The 15139-nt window shown below is 48.2% G+C and overlaps 1 protein-coding gene across 1 annotated transcript in view; it reads right to left on the reverse strand.

Moving 5' to 3' along the window:
* Positions 1-15139, reverse strand: part of SLIT1 (slit guidance ligand 1) — a 160408-nt gene that overhangs the window by 8857 nt on the left and 136412 nt on the right. Inside the window, exons 25-29 of the mRNA XM_046652826.1 lie at positions 6185-6348; positions 4218-4342; positions 3841-3938; positions 1021-1160; positions 749-842 (exon numbers count right to left, since the gene is read on the reverse strand). Coding sequence (XP_046508782.1) covers positions 749-842; positions 1021-1160; positions 3841-3938; positions 4218-4342; positions 6185-6348 — 621 coding nt within the window. The remainder of the gene's footprint in view (positions 1-748; positions 843-1020; positions 1161-3840; positions 3939-4217; positions 4343-6184; positions 6349-15139) is intronic.

The following is a 15139-nucleotide window of genomic DNA, read 5'->3' on the forward strand; positions in this document are numbered from 1 at the left end:
TTCAGGTGACAAAGCACTTCCACATATGCCAGTAATAATAATGGTGACAACAGTCAATGACCCCTTACCCAAACCTGCTGGGGCCAGATAGGTTGGGAAATTCAGAATTTTTTGGATTTTGGAAAGGTAAGAGTTCCTACAACTGTGTACTAGGTACCATGCCAGTGGGATCTGGGGCGGCCCCTTGATCAAACATGGCCACATTTCTGCAGCGAAATCTCTGTACATTCACATACGTGGGATGAATAATGGCTGAGTAATCTCCATCAGTGCAGCTCAGCTTTTATTCCAGATCTGTTCAGTTCAGGTTAGATTTTACTATCCAATGGGGTTTTGGTTTTCAGAGTTTTGTGAACTTTGTAACTGGAGATGAGGAACTGTGGATCTGGAATGATAACAGCTATTTGTGGAGCACTTATCAGATGTCGGACCTGGAGCCAAGTACTCTCCATGCATTTGCTCATGCGATCCTCACAGCCACCCCAGGAGGAAGCTCCTGGTACGCCCAGTTTGCAGATGAGAAAAACGAGGCACAGAACGATCAAGGCATCCATTCAGGGTCATGCTATAACCCAGGCGTGTCTGGCCGCAAAGCTGTGCCCACCACCACCTCCTGCACTGACTGGCAGGAACCTGCACAGCCGAGACCTCGACAGGTGAGGAGTTAGCATGGGGATGGGGAGGTGGTGGAGGGGAGGGAGCTTGCTGTCCATGACCTTCCCTGGCCCTGGAAACGGGCACCACTGACCTGGGCCCATCTGGGGTGCCCACACACTGGGCCTCATGCTGACACGGGTTCAAATCCGGGGAGCAGAAGTCCACCAGCTGCTCACAGGCCCTTCCTGGGGGAAGAAGGAGGGAGAAGCAGGGGAGAAGCTGTTCTCTGTGCTGTTCCAGGCAGCCGGCCCAGCAGAAACCTCCTGCAGACACTGAGGCAGGTCCCCGGGTGTTCCGCCCACGGGAACGGGGTGTGCGTGGGCCCTGGCCTCCCCGCAGACGCTCAAACCCTGCCAGGCTTACCCGAGTACAGCAGGGGGCACTGGCAGGTGTAGTTGCCCACGCCGTCTACACAGATGCCCCCGTTGGCACATGCGTGCTCCACGCAGTCATCTGTGTTCACCCCGCAGGTCGGTCCTTCAAAGCCGGTAGGACAGGAGCACCTGGGCGGGGCAGGGGAGGAGGGCGAGGTGGGTGGGCCCACACCCAGGTAGGCAGCCTTCCTGAGGCAGTGGTGGAAGCCTGGGGCCACCGGTCAATACGATTATCCCTGAGCTTTGGTCCCTACTCCAGGCCAGGCCCTTGCTAGGTGCTAGGGGTTAGAGGTGAACCAGACTGGCCCTACACTCGTGGGACTCACTCACAGTCTAGGGGGGGAGACAATGAGGAGACAGGTGACCAGAGGAGAGGTGGTGGGTATCAGGATAGTGCAACAGTGAGGCTGGGGAAGGTGGACAAAAGAGCAGAGGACACCTAACTCCTTCTTCAGGGGGAACGGTCAAGGCAGGCTTCCTGGAGGAGCTGATGCATTAGCCAAGGACCCCGACAGGAGAGAGCAGGAAGAGGAGGGAAGGCCTTGGGGGCAGAGGCATATGCAAAAGCCTGGAGGAGAGAGCCTTTCACCGTCCTATTGGAGGGGACCTACTCATCCAAATAGTTCAGGATTTGGGGAGCACACACTTCCGGGATGGGGTGAGAACGGGGCTGCAGAGTGAGCAGGAGTCAGGTGGTGGAGGGCCCTGGAGATCAGTGATCCTCAAACCGGGGTACACTGTCCCCTGGGGCACCCATTCCAAGGGGTATGTGGGTCACAGAGGTCTGAGAAATTAATTTCCAGATCTTCAAGTTCTGCACAAACTCCTCCCTAAATCGATCATCCCCAGAGCTCCAGAAAGGCGTGCGCGCCTCTCCCCGCCCGAGTCCAAGGAGGGACAGGCCTGGGGCTAAAATCCTCAGGTGCCAAATAAGGGGACAGCTAGGAATATCGATGTTCCCCAAGTGAATGAACAAATGCTTTTGCAACTCAAAAGGTCTCCAGTTCCGTGCATTAAAAATCACTAAGGAAGACCTCACGGAACTGTCAGCTGATAGAGCATTAAAAATAATTTTTGATGACAGATCACTCTGGGATTTTGGCATATAAACTCAGAAGGATTTCAAAATAATTAAATGACGTGGCTACAATAAAACTTCTGATCCCATTGATTTATATATGTGAACCAACTTTCCCCGCATTTACAGCTATGTATATACATATTAAAAAGGAACTGATTGGCTGCTGAGCCCTCTTTCATTCTGTAATATTCACTCCTGGAAACAGGAACTGATGAGGAGAAAAGAACACCAAAAAGAAGCTCCATCTATCTTAGTAAGAGATACGGTCTAACAAAATTTTACTTTTGGGTGAAATGATTATCAATCAAGTTTTGTAGTACAGTTATGTTGCTTTGATCAAGTGTACAGTAGACTATTGATACAAAAAGGTTTGAAGCCCACTGTTGCAAGGCACGTCCTAAAGCTGAATTTTTTTTCCCCAAGAAGGCTTGGGGGGTTTTAAGCGGGGACTATGGGATCAGCCTTGCATTTCAGAAGGTTCCCCCTGCTGGGGGTTGGGTGCAGGGCAGTGGGCGTGGTGGGCACAGATGGAGAGTAACCCAGGAGGCCCTTGTAAGCCTCAGGGTGGAGGGACAGCTCAAGGGGGCACCCCCTTCTACCTAAAGGGCCCACCCTGACGGCCCCCCACTCTGTAGGGCTGCTAGATGTGAGGGGAGCTTCCACAACCCCCCAGCTGCACCCTCTCTCTGCCCAGCAGGGGGAGTTCATTGGGGGTGTCCTCTCAGGCCCCCACTCTCCATAGACTCCCCCCAGGAATCTAGCGAAGGAGTAGGGGGCTTTGACGGAGCCGCTGTCAAAGCCCAGAGGAGGACCAAGCCTATGGGAAGGACGCTGTTTCCAAGGCGATGACGGGAAGAGAGGTGCTTTCTTTTTTACATCTGCTAATATGGGTTTGCAGAGACAGGTTTGGCCATTTCTGCCAGTAGACTCAACCTCATTTTCTGAAGAGCCAATTTGTTCGACTGGCAATTTATTTTCAGCAACTAAATACTATGTATTCCTCCAGAAAGTTCTGGGTCCGGGAGCCTCTGGGAAGGTGGGGGGGCGTGTTGAGGGGTCCAGGGGAAGCAGGGTCTGTGGAGGGGCTTGCATGGCGATAGCAGAGAAGAGTCATGAGGGCCGGCCCCTCACGGAGCGGTGGGAAATGAGCTGCCCATGTGCAACCAGTGTGACTGTGAGTTGTTGGGGGGAGGCCCCACCTCAGGCAGGCTCAGGGTGGTGGCTGGATAGGAAGGAGCTGGCTGGGCACCCCACCTTCAGGCAAATTGGCCCAACAAGTAGACATTTCACTTTGATTGGAGGCCTTATGGGTTAGTGGAGATTATAGGGGTTTCAAACACCCCCAAACTGCTCCTTGGCACTGCCACTGCATATGCCCTTGGCCATGGTTCCCAGTACCATCAAAAGACCCTCCTGGCACCTGGCAAGAGCAGGAAGAGGCCTGGAGCAGAAGTGGGCAGCGCAGCTCCAAGCCCCAGCCTGCTGTGTGCCTGGGGCAGACCCTAATCTCTCTGGGCTTCCACTGCCTCTGGGCAACAGGGTCTTGGCCTGGGTGGGCATGGAGAGACCTCTAGTGAGGGCCTGCTCCCCCTGAGCCTGCCCTCCATCTCCTCCCAGAGCACAGGGGGACCTGGGCCATCCCATTCGGAGGAGGAGGGCACTGAGGCTTAGGTGCTGGACCTCATCAGCACCCTGCGTATCAGGTTCCAGCCCCTCCAGGCAACTCACGTGAAGCCGGCCTCCTCACCCTCTTGTGGGTGGCAGGTCCCACCGTTTCCACAGGGGCCGCTGGAACAGCTGTCCAGGGACACCTCACAGTCTCGACCCTGGGGAGAAAAGTCAGTGATGGGATCCCAGGGAGACCCAGGGGCCAGAGTGAGCCAACAGAGACAGCCACCCCCTCAGCAGCTTGGCCTGCCTGTCCGGGGAGTTACTTGTTCATTCATTCATTCATATGTGCGGTCATTAATTAAACATCCCCTCAAGCCTGCTCTGGGCCAGGCACTGCTCTGGGCACTGGGGACAGAGTAGCAAACAAGACAGACCCAGCCTTGCCCACCCTGCACACGAGCAGCCCTCCTCCTCCCGGCGCAGCCTCCACTCACCTTATAGCCGCTGGGGCAGGCACACCTGTACACCTCCAGGGGGTCGTCATGGCAGGTGCCCTGGTTCTGGCATGGGCTGGACAAGCAGGGATCACACTTGGCCTGGACAGCCAAGGTGGGGGGACCTGCGGCCAGGGGGAGGGCGTCAGTGCAGGCGGAAGGCAGGGCTGGCATAGAGCCCCTGATGCCGAGCACCCCAGCCCTGCAGGGACCTGCCAGAAGCCCTCTCCCCAAGGAGATTTTTGCCCCTCGCTGTATTTTCTCTGGGTTGTGCTCATACTCTCCTTTCTCAGTCCACCTCCGGGGCCTCTGGACCCGCCTCTGTAAAAGGGGGTTAATAATAGCCCCTGCCTCCGGGGCTGTAAGAACTAAGGAGCCAATCCACAAAAAGTGCTAATGGGCGCTGGACACCTAAGGAGGTCCCCAGCTGACGGGCACGGCAGGGCCATCGGTGTGCGAGTGTCACAGTCACTATTATTGACGTTGGCTCCCCATCCCCTCACACCCCTTCAAGGCAGCCTCCCCAGCCCTGTCACCCGCCGACCAGGATAACGAGGGGTCCTCCTCAGCAGGCTGGAGACGCAGCTTTGCGAGGAGGCCGTGCTTAAGGGGAAAAAGGTCCCTTTGCCTTGAAGTTATTTCTCTCCCAGGCTGATGCGGGAAGGACCTTTCCCATCACCTCTCCAGCTCTGGGCAAGACCTTCTCCGGCCCTTTGAGGACTCCCTGGTCGCTCTTCCCTGAACTTGGAGGTGGATGAGCTGGCAGCCAGGCTGCTTAGGGCGTCACCAATAAGGGACATGAAGACCTTACAAGAATACATAGTAAGACCAGCCAGTGAACTCCGGTTTCCACTTAAGACTCCTTCTAGAAGTGGAGAAATCTCGGCTCTGCTGCAAAGGCATGAGTATGAAAAAACAACACTTTTCAGTGACAAGTGAGGGAAGCGTCAGGGGCCTTCTTGGTACAGGCAGGGGCGGGCTCTGTTCCGTGATCCGGGCGCTGGTTACTCCGTGCATTCAGTTTGTGAAAATTCAGAGAGCCATTTACTTAGGATCTGTGTCCTTTTCTGTTATACGTGTTATATTTCAATAAAAAGTTAAAAAAAAAATAACGAAAAACTTCTCACCAGTTCCACCCCACTCCGTTAAATAAATACTGAGCAAATGTTTCAATGTAAATTGGCCTGCTCCCAACAGCCAACAGCCGAGCCACAGATGGAGCCCCTCTGAACTGTGTCGCCTGTGACAGCATCCTGCACACAGGGTGGCCCGGGGCCTCCTCATTAACCTATGGCTGTCAGTTTCATTTCCGATGATGGTCCTCGAGCTCGCAGAGGGCAGAGGCCGTGCCCCATGGCCTCCAGTGCCCTCCCCCAGCTGTCCCCCTGCACACAAAGCTGGGCCTGAGGCAGGCACTTGGCTACCTCCCTCTGCTCAGCAGGGCTCCTGGCACTTGGGCCGTCGGTCCATCAGTCAATCCATCCCTGAAGGGGCATTTACAGAAGCCCAGGGTGAGGTGCCTGCAATCACACTCAGGCCCTGTGTTTCTGCAAATGTCAGGAGAGTGGCAGCTGGGTCCGGTGCTCAGGGCTTTAAGCTAATTGCTGAGCACAATTCCTACCAAAGGGAGGCCTGAGTGCTCGCACTGCTGAGAGGCTTGGGGCTTCCAGAAACACTGCTGCTATTTTTATGTTCCTTACATAACCCCCGGGAGGGATTAAAGCCCTCACAGCCTGAGATTTTCTGCCTGGCTTTTTCGTTCCTTGGACATCAGGACTAGAGGGCAGCCATGCTAACAGGCAGCAGGTGCCTCGCTCCTGCCACCTGACCCCACCCAGCCGGTCCCTGCAGAGACATGGGAGTGTCTGGAAGGCCCTGCCAGGGTTAGGCAGGTCCTGGACCCCCAGCAGCAGGAAGGGGGGATACAACCCACTAGCCACCAACGTTTCTCGCACTCCCGGGCTCACCTTGGCATTCAAACTTCTTGGCAGGCGTGGTGAGGAGCAGCTTGCCCTCCATGTCTGGGGGACCGGCACAGCGGGCAATGCCCGGCTCCTTGTAGCCTGTCTTCACCCAGCTGGACAGCCAGCGGAGGTGGCAGTCACAGTACAGAGGGTTGGCACCAATGGCCCTGGGTCAGAGAGCAGAGAGAAGCAGGCGTTACAGCTTCATGGGGTCCTTCATCCACTGGGCACCTAGGGTGCTGGGCACTATGCCAGTACCCCCACTTCAAATCCAGTAGCCCCACTTCATGAGCATTTACTGTGTAACAAGCTCTGTTCTATGCACTTCATATGTCCTATCTTACTTAGTTCTCACCACAACCTACTATCCCCATTTTACATGTTGAAACCAAGGCTCAAAATAGTGGAGGCACTTGCCTAAGATTTCACAGAGAAAGAGGGGAGGCGGGATTTGAACCTGTGCCATCGAGGCCAGAGCCTACAGATGCTGTGCCTCCAGAGTGACCCAGGGAGAAAGGAACCACCATTTACCACTGCGATGAACCAGCTGCTTTTCCCACGATAGTATATCTAACCTCTCAGCCCCACAGTGTTAGTGTGCTTTTCTCCATCTCAAAGACGTGGGAACTGAGCCTCATGTGGAACAAGTAATTTCCCCGGGGTCACACAACTAGTGAAGGGCAGCCCCTGGACCCAGACCCAGAACTGTCTGACTCTGAAGCCTATACTCTTTTTCTTTTCATTTTTAATTAAATAAGGAGCACATGAATGTGTTGTCACCATAAATCATTTTCAGACATTGCAGACAAAAGTCTTCACCTCACGCAACAACATGAAGGTACAAAGTACCACTGAATCGTACGCATTAAAATGGTTGATTTTATATTACGTGAATTTCACCTTGATTTTTTAAAAAAGGCACATTCCTGGGGCTGGCCCAGTGGCACAGCAGTTAAGTTCACACATTCCACTTTGGTGGCCCAGGATTCGCCAGTTCGGATCCCAGGTGCCAGACCTACGCACCGCTTGGCAAGCCATGCTGTGGCAGGTGTCCCACATAAAATAGAGGAAGATGGGCACAGATGTTAGCTCAGGGCCAGTCTTCCTCAGCAAAAAGAGGAGGATTGGCAGCAGATGTTAGCTCAGAGCTAATCTTCCTCAAAAAAAAAAAAAAAGGCACATTCCTGTGTTACTGACAGGAGTGCAAAATGGTACAACTCCTAGGGAGGGGAATTTTGTGCTATCAAGTCAACAGTGCAGTTGCCTTTGATTCAACAATTCTGTTTCTGGGAGTTTCTCTCACAGCTGTACCTGCACAAGTGTGTAAAGACATGTGTGTGATGGTATTGATTGCAGCATTGTTTGTAATAGAAAGCCTGGAAACCCCCATGTTCATGAATGAGGGAGTGAGTAAATAAACGACAATATACCCATATTACCAAAAAAAAGTCTACACCCACTGTTGCTGCCAACCACAGGACACATGGCCACATGGTCACCATGCTCAGGCATGCAGCCTTCCAGTCCTTTCCCATATTTACACATAAATTAAATCCATCCACCACACATCATTACTGAGCAGCTTGCTTGTTGCTAAACAGCATGTCTTGGAGATTTTTCCAGGCAGCATATCTGGATCCCCCTCATTTTATCATACTGCTTCACAGCATCCTAAATAATGGATATCTCATAGCTTACTGAGGCAGTTCCCTGTTGTCAGACATCTGGTCCACAACGGCAGTGGACACTCTTGTACGTGCCGCTTTGTGATGTTTGAGCATTTCCCTAGAGCAGATGCCTAGAGGTAGGATTCAGGTCACAGAGGAAGTACATGTAAACAAATGTTAACAGCTGCCCTTCAAAAAAGGTTGTATCAGCTTACACTCGCGGGCAGTGTGAGGCCACGCCTGCTTCTTCACATCCTCAACCAACACCGTATACGGCGAGCCTCTTAACGTTTTACCAGTGCGGTGTGCAAGCTCATAATCTTCTCACTAAACCACAGTGAGAGATTTAGAGATGAACAAGGCACGGATTTGGGGGCATGGAGGAGCCAGAGCTCTTAGACCCAGCAAACAGGAAAATCAGAGCATCCTGTCTGAAGCACATTTATATCAACCTTATTTCGAAAATATAAGGCTGTATAATGTTAATGAGAACGGGTAGATTTATTAAGCAACCCAGGGATGCACTGCCATTTTCCACCTGTTTTAACTGGGCAACAGAGAGGAGGTGGTTCCCCCTGAGACGCATGCGGTGTGATGAGAGCAGCATCGACTCTGAGCAGGAATTCCCCGAAATAGCACAGCTGATGACTGTGCGATCTTATAAAGCAGGCTGAACATGACTTGGACTCTGGCCCCGGCGCAGCTGCTCACTGCCCGGGTGACCTTGAGCAGCTCGCTTAACATCTCTGGGGCTCACTTTATGATTCGATAAAGAGCCTGCAATCTGGAGAGGGGAGAAAGAGAAGCACATATAACCTAAAATGAGCGCCAAGGGAATAATACAGCTTGGAAAAGAAAGCCAGTTGAACCTCGACATGTATTTAATTTTTTTCTGTCCTGATTTGCTGCCAGCATCCATCCTGGCTAATGGGACGGGGCAGACACCTCCCTCCTTCCACTGAGCAGGGCCAGCGCTTGTCAGAGGCAGAGGACGCTCAGAGGCTTTGATTTTTTGAAGCTTCAGTGTGTTAACACACAAAGACTTTTTTTTTTTTTAAATAACAGGAATACAAAAATGATGGTATATTTAAAATGTTTACATTCACCAGATTAATATTTGTAACATAAAAAGTGCCATGAAATGTAATTATGTTATTCAAAAGATAAATACAGAATTTATTTTAAAATATTTTTTAGAGTATACTGCAGGAGTGTGGTCTGGCAATAAGCCACAAGTTTAAAGTTTATTATGAATGGCGTCTTCTTTCAGCCCTGTAGCTTTTTCATAGAAAATGACAAAAAGACTAACTTGAGGCCATTATGAATGTGGAGGCCTTTGACATCTCTTAGGACCTCCCCAATTTCAATTCCCCCTTGAATGGTAGCAAAGTTGCACCTCGAATGTAAGTGTCCCTTTCTGACTCTTAATATAAAAATAATAGTAAAAAAGAAGAAAAACTACCAAAGTCAATATAAAGCTATTCAAAACTTTAAATTCTGGCTTGACCAATACATGCTTTCCTTGTTTCTGTGCAGTGCAGACTGAGCTGCTCCTGAATTCAACATTTCAAGCTTTACTTTATCCAAAGTCCAGTTTTCTGTGGCTGCTTCAGTAGCACTAGTCATTCACTTTCACCTGGGGACTGTTTTCCCAGCTCCTGTGAACTCAGTGGGGAGTGGAGACGCACAGGCCCAGCTGAGACGCAGGGGTGGGGATGGCAGCCAGGCCACTCATCCGTCCAAAAGGACTGCGGATTCAGGTTCATACTCCAACACAAGTATAAATAGCCCTGCGTTGTTGGTCGTTGGGATAACTTGGAAATAGTTGAAACAGTAGATATTCGGTGTGTTCCTGCCAAGGCCCCACTGGGCTTCTATTAATGTAACCAGGACCAAAATAGCTTTCCTGCGGCTGCTTCACAGAGGCGCCGACTATAGAGTTTAGCAAATACTAAAACTTCAAAATCCCCTTCACCTGATCTCTACCTCCTCTGCCTATCCTCCTCCCAGGGAATTTATGTGTGTGCATCAGTCTCCTTCTACTCGACCAAAGCTTCTTGAGAGCAGGAACCATAAATCCCCCACAGTGCCTGACACCAGCAGGCATCCTGTAAACATTTGATGAATGAACTCCTGCTTAAAAGCATGAGAAATGCACAAGCCTCAGTATGAAAGCAAAGGAAACCCAAAAAAGAAAAGAATCACCTATCATCCCATAAATGTAACTAATTTAACTTTCATGTATTCCCTTCCAGTGCTTATGTTCATACGTGTACATCAATGAAATCAGAGTGTACTATCTTCTTTATTCTGTGTTTTCAACAAGTAATAAATTACCGTGCCATAATTATCATAATTAACTCCTGACTATTCTGTCATATGGGCATACCATGATTTACTTAATCATTCCATCCTCACTTTTCACACTAAATCCTTAATGAATTCGTAAATCTAACCTTCCAGTGTGACAGATTAGAGGCAACAAAATGCCAGATTATAGAAATGAAGGATGACATTGGGGAACCTTGGCACAGGATCTGGCACATAGTAAATATGTGCTGATGGATGGATGGATGGATGGATGGATGGATGGACAGAGAAATGGCAAAAGATGAACTAACAATATAAAAGCAAACAGCAGCAGAGAGATGTGCAGGGTATTGAAGCCCAGGGCAGTGATGAGCACTCACAATTATTATGGCATGTTCGAACCATAGCAGACCTTAGAAATAACCTTTCTACAGGTGAGGAAAGAGGCCTAAAGAGATGAATGAATTGTGTGAGATCCCACTGCAAGTTGACGGCAGAACAAGGACGTAACACCAGTTCAAGGGGTTAAAACATGGCAGACCTCACCCTCCACCACACCCTTGGCCCCCCCACCCACTCTTCTGCACACTGCTGGTGAAGAGGAGAGGCCCAGGCCAGAGTCACAGTAGGAATAGAGGGCACCTCCAGGGGCCAGGAACACTGGGTGCTAATTCTTGGGAAACCCCTGACTTGTTAACGGAGCCATGGGCGCATCCCTCCCTTCAGATTGCATGTGGCCTTTGTGAAGGCCAGAGTGAATGTGGTGAGTGTCTGTCATCCTTTTACTATTCCTTGACTCCCTGTAAGTACTCAAGAAATCCTTATGGAATAGTGGCAGCTCTTCTGTGCAGAGGAGATAATGGATACACGTGTGCACATGCACGTATGTTCCATCAGCATTGCATGTGCACACACCTGAATACATCATATGCACATCTCCCACACTACTGCCTAGTTCCATTTGAAACCCTGGGTATAAAGGGCAGAGTTTATTCACAAGGCTGTTTCATAATAATGGAAGATTTCTTTCACATAGATGCTGTCTTGTAGAGAAATGGGGCTTCAATGCAATTAACAAATACATCTAATCAGTAATACTGATGCCCTCTTCTACAGTTACTGCTTAATTGATCTTTACTTATTGGTTTATTGCTTACAAATTGGATCTGACTTCTGGGCTGATGTCACTGATCTCCCAAAGAAAGTCTGAATTTATAGATAGGCATGGGCTCAAAATTTGTTTTTGCAGCTTTGGTTTTTTGGTTGTATAAAACATATGTTGTTTGTTCATCTCCCATTTGAAACTCAAAACCTTTCAATTTTGAGCTGGAGACAAGGTCAGAATGTATATGGGTATTGTTCAGTTTTCACAGGGAAGGAGGAAAGGTAGCCAACTGTACATTTAAACCCCAAGCATAAGAGATACACAAAGCGGGAATCCTAAGGCAGGAAAGGTGGACCAGATGCTTGCAAAGGCCTTGCCTGCCAGGTAGAGAGCTGAAGCAGATGCTCGGCACAGCCCAGGGTAAGCCAAGGAAGCTGCATGGGCCCAGAGCAGCACCAAACCTGGTGCCCAGCAAAGACGAGTGCAAATACTCTCTGGGGAGAAGTATCTCCAATTTTGGTCCTCAGAATTACCAACGTCAGCAAAAAAATGAGCTCAAAACCAAAAATTATCAAACACAGATGGCAAGAAGCCCCTGGAATGAGTGTCATTAAGAGCAATGAACAACACTGTCCCTGCCTGAGGAACTATCTCCAGCCAGGCTCCCTCCTGCCTCATCCCATCCCATCCAGCCTTCACGTGTCACCATGGCTTTCCACCCGTTTCTACAACTTAATTCTTCCACGATTCCCTTCTGTCTATAGAATAAAGTCCAAACTCCTTAGCATGGCACAAGAGGCCTTCACAATGGAATTCCAATGTCCCTTTCCAGATTCATCTCTTCCCACCTCACACTCCTCACCCAACCAAACCTCCTATATCCTATGCTAGACAACATGGCATCCCTGAATACGTCATTTACTTTCTTGCCTCCACGCCCTTACACATGCTGTTCCTTCTTCCTAGAATGTCTTTCCCTATCTTCTCCAAATGGCAAACACCTAGTGCCTTTCCAATGGCAGCATAAATGGCATCTCCTCTGTGAAGCTCCTCAGACTTCCCCAGAGTTAGTCACTGCTGCCTTTGAATTCATTTTATAATATCTCAGAATATCACAGAGGGCAGAAACCTTGTGTTAGTAAATTCTTCAGCACTTGACTCACTCTGGTTACTCAGGACATATTTATTGAGGCAATAAAGAATAAACAAAGAGCTTTGGAATCAGACACACCTAAGTTGAAATCCTGTCTCTGTCATTTCCTAGCTTTATGACCTAGAGAAGCTGCTTAACTTTTCAGAATCTGGGATTGTAAAACAGAAATAATAAATCTTACCACCTAGGACAGCGCCTCTTACCCAATCCACTCCCCTGGCAGACATCGCTAATCAATCACTGCACTCTTCCCAGCGAGTCCAGACTGGCCCTGGAATCTTCATTGCAGGCTCATGGCAGTCTCTGTCAAGTTCGTGGAGCCAGTGCATAGCACAAAACCTACTTCCCATTTTGGTCATGAAGTAAACATGACACCACAGATAAAGCATTCACACATAGTAACGTATTTGTCCCAAGCAGACCCTCAAGAAGTGGCTCCTATTACTTTTCTATTTCTTCAAGACTAAGATTGTTAGATGTACTACTGATTTAACATGCTTTGGGAAGGATAGAAAGATATTACCATATTAAATATACAGATCATTTGTAAGATACATTCTGATTTTAGAGATTAAAAATGTGGAAAAGGTGAGTCTTAGAACTGAGAAAATTCAGTGAAATTGTTGAGTGAAGGACCTTAAAGTAGAGGTGCTTGGACCCCAAAAGACTCTCTGATCTGGGTGGGCCAGCCCTCTCAGGCCCTGGGCCCTGGGCTGTGGGGCAGAGAGAAGGAGGATGCAGTAATACCCAGAGGCCCAACTGCAGTCCACCAGGCCCGAACACTGCCTGAATGTGTCCTCTGTGTCCGGCCCAACCTCCAGAATTAGGATGGCCCTGCCATGGGCCATTGCTTTTTCATTTTATTGAGGTCATAATAGTTTATAACATTGTGAAATTTCAGTTGTACGTTACTATTTGTCAGTGACCAGATATATGTGCCCCTTTACCCCTTATGCTCACCCCCCAACCCCCTTCCCCTCTGGTAACCACTAATCTGTTGTCTTTGTTCATGTGCTTGTTTATCTTCCACATATGAGTGAAAGTATGCAGTGTTTGTCTTCCTCTGTCTGACTTATTTTGCTCAACATAATACCCTCAAGTTCCATCCATGTTGTTGCAAATGGGACGATTTTGTCTTTCTTATGGCTGAGGAGTATTCCATTGTATATATAGACCATATCTTCTGTATCCCATCATCAGTCGATGGGCACTTGGATTGCTTCCACATCTTGGCTACTGTGAATAATGCTGCAGTGAACATAGGGGTGCATATATCTCTTTGAATTGTTGATTTCAAGTTCTTTGGATAAATACCGAGTAGTGGAATGGCTGGGTCATAAGGTATTTCTATTTTTAACTTTTTGAGGAATCTCCATACTGTTTTCCATAGTGGCTGCACCAGTTTGCATTCCTACCAGCAGTGTATGAGCGTTCCCTTTTCTCCACATCCTCTCCAACATGTTATTTTTTTGTCTTGGTAATTAAAGCCATTCTAATGGCTGTTAAGATGATATCTCATTGTAGTTTTGATTTTCATTTCCCTAAGGATTAGTGATGTTGAACATCTTTTCATGTGCCTGTTGGCCATCTGTATATCTTCTTTGGAAAAAATGTCTGTTCATGTCCTCTGCCCATTTTTTGATCGGGCAGTTTGTTTTTTTGTTGTTGAGTTGTGTGAATTCTTTATATATTTTGTCAGATATATGATTTGCAAATATTTTCTCCCAGTTGGAGGGTTGTCTTTTCATTTTATTCCTGGTTTCCTTTGCCTTGCAGAAGCTCTTTAGTCTGATGAAGTCCCACTTGCTTATTTTTTCTTTTGTTTCCCTTGCCCGAGTAGACATGGTATTCAAAAAGATCCTTCTAAGATCCATGTCAAAGAGTGTACTGTCTATATTTTTCTCTAGGAGTTTAATGGTTTCACATCTTACCTTCAAGTCTTCAATCCATTTTGAGTTCATTTTTGTGTATGGCGAAAGGTAATGGTCTACTTTCATTCTTTTGCATGTGGCTGTCCAGTTTTCCCAAGACTATTTATTGAAGAGACTTTCCTTTCTCCATTCTCTGTTCTCAGCTCCTCTGTTGAAGATTAGCTGTCCATAGATGTGCGGTTTTATTTCTGGGCTTTCAATTCTGTTCCTTTGATCTGTGCACCTGTTTTTGTACCAGCACCATGCTGTTTTGATTACTGTAGCTTTGTAGTATATTCTGAAGTCAGGGATTGTGATGCCTCCAGCTTTGTTCTTTTTTCTCAGGATTGCTTTAGCTATTTGCGGTCTTTTGTTGCCCCATATGAATTTTAGGTTCTTTGCTTTATTTCCATGAGAATGTCATTGGGATTCTGATTGGGACTGCACTGAATCTGTAGATTGCTTTAGGTAGTATGGACATTTTTACTATGTTTGTTCTTCCAATCCCTGTGCATGGAATATCTTCCCATTTCTTTATGTCATCATTGATTTCTTACTGTAATGTCTTATACTTTTCATTGTCTAGGTCTTTCACCTCCTTGGTTAAATTTATTCCTAGATATTTAATTCTTTTTGTTGTGATTGTAAATGGGATTGTATTCCTGAGTTCTCTTTCTGTTAGCTCATTATTAGCATATAGAAATGCAATTGATTTTTGTAAGTTGATTTTGTACCCTGCAACTTTGCTGTAGTTGTTGATTATTTCTAACAGTTTTCCAATGGATTCTTTAGCGTTTTCTAGATATAAAATCA

This window comes from Equus quagga, chromosome 2 (genome assembly GCF_021613505.1).
Source record: "Equus quagga isolate Etosha38 chromosome 2, UCLA_HA_Equagga_1.0, whole genome shotgun sequence".
Taxonomy (NCBI): Eukaryota; Metazoa; Chordata; class Mammalia; order Perissodactyla; family Equidae; genus Equus; species Equus quagga.